This window comes from Limulus polyphemus, unplaced genomic scaffold, assembly GCF_000517525.1.
Source record: "Limulus polyphemus unplaced genomic scaffold, Limulus_polyphemus-2.1.2 Scaffold6507, whole genome shotgun sequence".
NCBI lineage: Eukaryota > Metazoa > Arthropoda > Merostomata > Xiphosura > Limulidae > Limulus > Limulus polyphemus.
Window position 1 is genome coordinate 7,978 of NW_013672117.1, and position 4,495 is coordinate 12,472.

A 4,495-nucleotide genomic window follows, 5' to 3' on the forward strand; every position below is an offset into this window, starting at 1 on the left:
ATAAGCCATAACAACATATTTTGTCTACATGACAGTTTATAAGCCATACATCATATATATTGTTTACATGACAGTTTATAAGCCATACATCATATATATTGTTTACATGACAGTTTATAAGCCATACATCATATTTTGTTTACATGACAGTTTATAAGCCATACATCATATTTTGTTTACATGACATACATCTTATTCTGACTACACAGCATACACTGTCATGTACAACACCTTAAAATAACTCACACGAATTTTTTAGTATTTTAATAAAAAATGCTAATCTTTTCTAATCAGTTTCCTGTAAACATACTCACATAATGGAAACATAAACATACTCACATAATGGAAACATAAACATACTCACATAATGGAAACATAAACATACTCACATAATGGAAACATAAACATACTCACATAATGGAAACATAAACATACTCACATAATGGAAACATAAACATACTTACATAATGGAAACACTTGATGAGATAATTTTAATTGAAATGACAATCTTACTCCGGTAAACCTAACAAAAACACAATTTTACTGTTGAATCACATGTTTGTCATGGGTAACATGTATAAAATGAAGAAGAAAACACTTGATGCAATACATGATTTATATCACTAACTGGTTCTCAAACTAATCTTTTTTTTTAAAACTCTTCATATTCTCTCTGCCTTTGCCGACACGGTCGCAAACAACACATTATCAAATAATCCATCAACTGTTTGTTTGTTGAATCTTGGCGATACACTCCACTAGTAGCTTCCTCGGTACTTTCCGAGATGAAGTCTTGCAAGTCCGTCTTCGGAAAGCCTTGTTCGTGATACCTTTTTATGGTGTCATACGAATCCATGATAACTGCTATAAACAAGCTAATAACAACATAAATAAACAGACTTATAAACACATAGAGATAGATCCTACTGAACCACCACACAAGGTCACTGTGTGTATTGAGGATGGCAAAGGTTGCAAACAAATCTTTTTTTTAAAACTCTTCATATTCTCTCTGCCTTTGCCGACACGGTCGCAAACAACACATTATCAAATAATCCATCAACTGTTTATTTGTTGAATCTTGGCGATACACTCCACTAGTAGCTTCCTCGTTACTTTCCGAGATGAAGTCTTGCAAATCCGTCTTCGGAAAGCCTTGCTCGTGATACCTTTTTATGGTGTCATACGAATCCATGATAACTGCTATAAACAAGCTAATAACAACATAAATAAACAGACTTATAAACACATAGAGATAGATCCTACTGAACCACCACACAAGGTCACTGTGTGTATTGAGGATGGCAAAGGTTGCAAACAAATCGTCCCCATTCATCATGGCAAACAGACACTCCGATGTAGTGCTCAAGAAGCGGAATTTGATGTGATAGGGACCCAAAACAACCCAACCACAGAAACAGAATCCACAGTACAGTAGCATAACACACAAAGTAAATCGTAAAACGTTAGGTAGAGCCATTTTTAAGGTCAGAATAAGAACATTATATTTTTTGAAAAATCCCAGATAGCGCAGTATACCTAGCCACACGAGAAGGTTTCCAGTACCAAGTAAAATTGAACAAACATTATACTGATCGCCCTCAATAATCTTTTGTTCTATCTGAAACTTCATTGCAGAACCTACAATTATCAAACCATCGTTAACCGTTATCAACACGTACCAAAAGTCAACAAATTCAAGTTGATCCTGAAAGGATAAGGATTTACCATATTGTTTGTTAAAAAATACAATAGTCTGTTGTCGTAGTAACTGCCCTTTGTAAAGCGATCTACAACAAAGTGCTAACGACATAATACACAAAAGAATAACTATGCCATTCAAAACTTGCCTCCAGTAGTAATCAACTTTATCTGTTTCAACATACTGAACGCTGCTATTACAAATCAGTTTTTTGGAGTCAGCATTTAAAAAAACCAGGACTTGACCATCATGAAGAGAATTGTCAAACTTGATCACTATATCAAAGAGAAAACAGTCTGGACTGTCAAATCTTGTCAGAGATTTTAAAAACACAGTTTTGAGGCTAAACTTCAGTTCAGCATAAATCAAGTTATTGAAATTGACTGAACTATTATGGTCTTTGAGGAAATCTTGCAAGTGAAAGTTTTCCCATCTCTTGTCTCCAGCCGGGTACAAAGGTGCAATTTCGAGGCAACTATCCACTGGGGTACTGTCATAATGCAGAGTTACATTAAATGCAAACACCTCTCCTTTTCTATACTGTCTTTTACAAAACCACATAGAAGAAATTTCATCATCATCACTGTCATAGCCATAAGATCCAATTGTAGTGTCTGTAATAGTGGCATATTTATGAATTACGTTGTCAATATTTTGGAAGAACTCTGGTTTTGTATAAACAGCATACTGTCCAGTTGCTGGCGGGTACGAAACAATCTCACGCGTTGCATCCCAGCCTTTTAAAAATACGTGTCGGAAAGTTTTGACGGTATTTTCATGCTGTTGCCGGTACTTGGAAGCATCGTATCCAAACAGAGCTAACTGGACAGTTATAAAAATTATCTTGATTACCTGAAGACCCAGCTTCCACGGGACTCTCCCTTTCGCTTGCCATTTTTCAATTGGATTCATGAAAAAAAATTGAAGTTTCCTTCTCATACGATCTCTCATATGTGGGGTAAATGAGCGTGATCTTCTCATACCAGTTGTACGACTCGCTTGTTCCTTGACAGAATGGTAAGGAATGTTTTGTTGTTCTTCAAAACCAGACTCTGATTTGGGGTCAGTGGCAAAGTTGAAATTAGTGGTGCCACTCTCATCATCATCATCATCTTCACTACCAAGTTGAAAACTTGCAGCTGAATGAGGTTCTTCATCAATATTTTTTGAATTAGAATGTTTCAAAGACATGTTGTTAACCAGTATATGACATACAACACGTAAAAATTGCTTCGGTTATCGAAAACAAAACTTAATGAGATGTGGAAAGTTTTGGTTTGTGTGAAAACCAGGAATTAACTATTATATTAATTACAAATTAACTTATTAAGTACAATGGCTATGACTCATACAGTCTTATTCAGTTACTGTTTACAGCCATGTTACATTGCTACTCTGACTCTGAGAAAATTCAATTTAAACTATCTACCCGTGATATACCACAAACACAGCACCACCAGTGGTGTAAATCATAATGAAACGGCACTTCTTTCCAACTCCCAACATATTAAACAAGTCTATTGTTATATTGTCGACATAACGTATACTAGTATTCATCAAACTTAATGACTCACAGTGACACGATACGAATGTTGTCAAGCTTGCTCGATATACGTGCCTGTAGTGTATATCACAATAAAATCTCTTATGATTTTATGAGAATATAAAAACATGAATCAAAAACTTGATATGATTAACTCAACATTAAGTAGAAGGTTTACACTTTATCTAATAATCTAATAAAATGATTAAGCCACCTACCACACACTTCTTCCTTATGTAATTAAGCCTAGCGTGAATACAAATATATAAAACAACGTAGCCTGAAGGAAGCTACCTACTACTAGGGGGCGATGTTTTAGAGAAAATGAAACATACAAACACAAAATTTATTAGCTTGTAATGATAAAATTGCAATAATTAATAATATTTTACACTCATCTTATCTTATTATATAAAAGTATGCGTTGCCAAATTGGCATATTGATTTAACCAGAAAGAAAACTACATAATAGAGCGTGAAGGGTTAAATATAATAAAATTTGAAAAAGCCAAAATTAAACAATCCCGCACAGCGCTACTGAATTTATACTACCACATTAGATAACGGGGGTGAGGTGGGTAGAGGAACCACCCTTTTCCGCTTCAAATTATAAAATGTTAACAAAATTGACAGAGCGTGTACACAAGAGCAGTTACAAGTTTGTTTTTTACAGGCTATTCACACTGATAGCATGTATTTCGCGACATTAATTTTCATTTAACAGACTTCCTTGTCCCGTTTAAGAAATTAAATGCCACAGAATGATAAATCTGTGAATAAACTACCGTATTGAGTGATAGTTTAAGAAAATATCTGATGGATATTTGATAAATCAGGGCTGGATTTAGTAATTAGTTTTCTGCTAATAAGATTTTTAAATGGAGTGATCTTTCTTATCTGACTCAGCGGTAAGTCTGAGGGCTTTTAACGCTAAAAATTGAATTTCAATACCCGTGACATGTGGGCACAATATACGTCATACTTTGTGCTTAAATAAACACACTTTCCTATCTGACATTAAAAAGCTGTTACGAATAAATTAGTAACATTTGAATATGATATAGAACGAATTATTAAATATCAGTCTCGTACTTGTTTATATCTATATTTATCATATAAGAAATAAATGATATGTAACAAAACAACGAGGTTTTGTTTCTTCAAAAGACTCCTCGTGTTTAGCAAGCAAAAATTCAGGACAAATTGTTGTGTGACAAAAATAGAAAGATAAAAAAAAACAAGAAATATTT

General features: G+C 34.0%; 1 protein-coding gene across 2 annotated transcripts; it reads right to left on the minus strand.

The window, feature by feature from the left end:
* Nucleotides 1–6: 6 nt before the first annotated feature.
* LOC106473793 (mucolipin-3-like) lies at nucleotides 7–3,511 on the minus strand. Of its 2 annotated transcripts, XM_022402180.1 has the most exons (2): nucleotides 1,275–3,511; nucleotides 7–935 (listed from the first exon to the last, which is right to left on the minus strand). In XM_022402180.1, exons 1-2 carry the CDS (start codon nucleotides 2,891–2,893, stop codon nucleotides 653–655), a joined length of 1,902 nt encoding a protein of 633 aa, XP_022257888.1. In that variant the 5' UTR covers nucleotides 2,894–3,511; the 3' UTR covers nucleotides 7–652. The 2 variants fall into 2 exon arrangements, with proteins under 2 accessions (XP_022257888.1, XP_013789922.2); XM_013934468.2 differs by having other exon boundaries at nucleotides 793–3,511.
* Nucleotides 3,512–4,495: the final 984 nt, after the last annotated feature.

Excerpts from the sequence above, each read along its gene's own strand:
- LOC106473793 (XM_022402180.1), bottom strand. The coding sequence starts at position 2,893 with ATGTCTTTGAAACATTCTAATTCAAAAAATATTGATGAAGAACCTCAT. Across the intron at positions 936-1,274 it reads ACACACAGTGACCTTGTGTG|GTGGTTCAGTAGGATCTATC; the intron begins GTGGTTCAGTAG and ends TGACCTTGTGTG.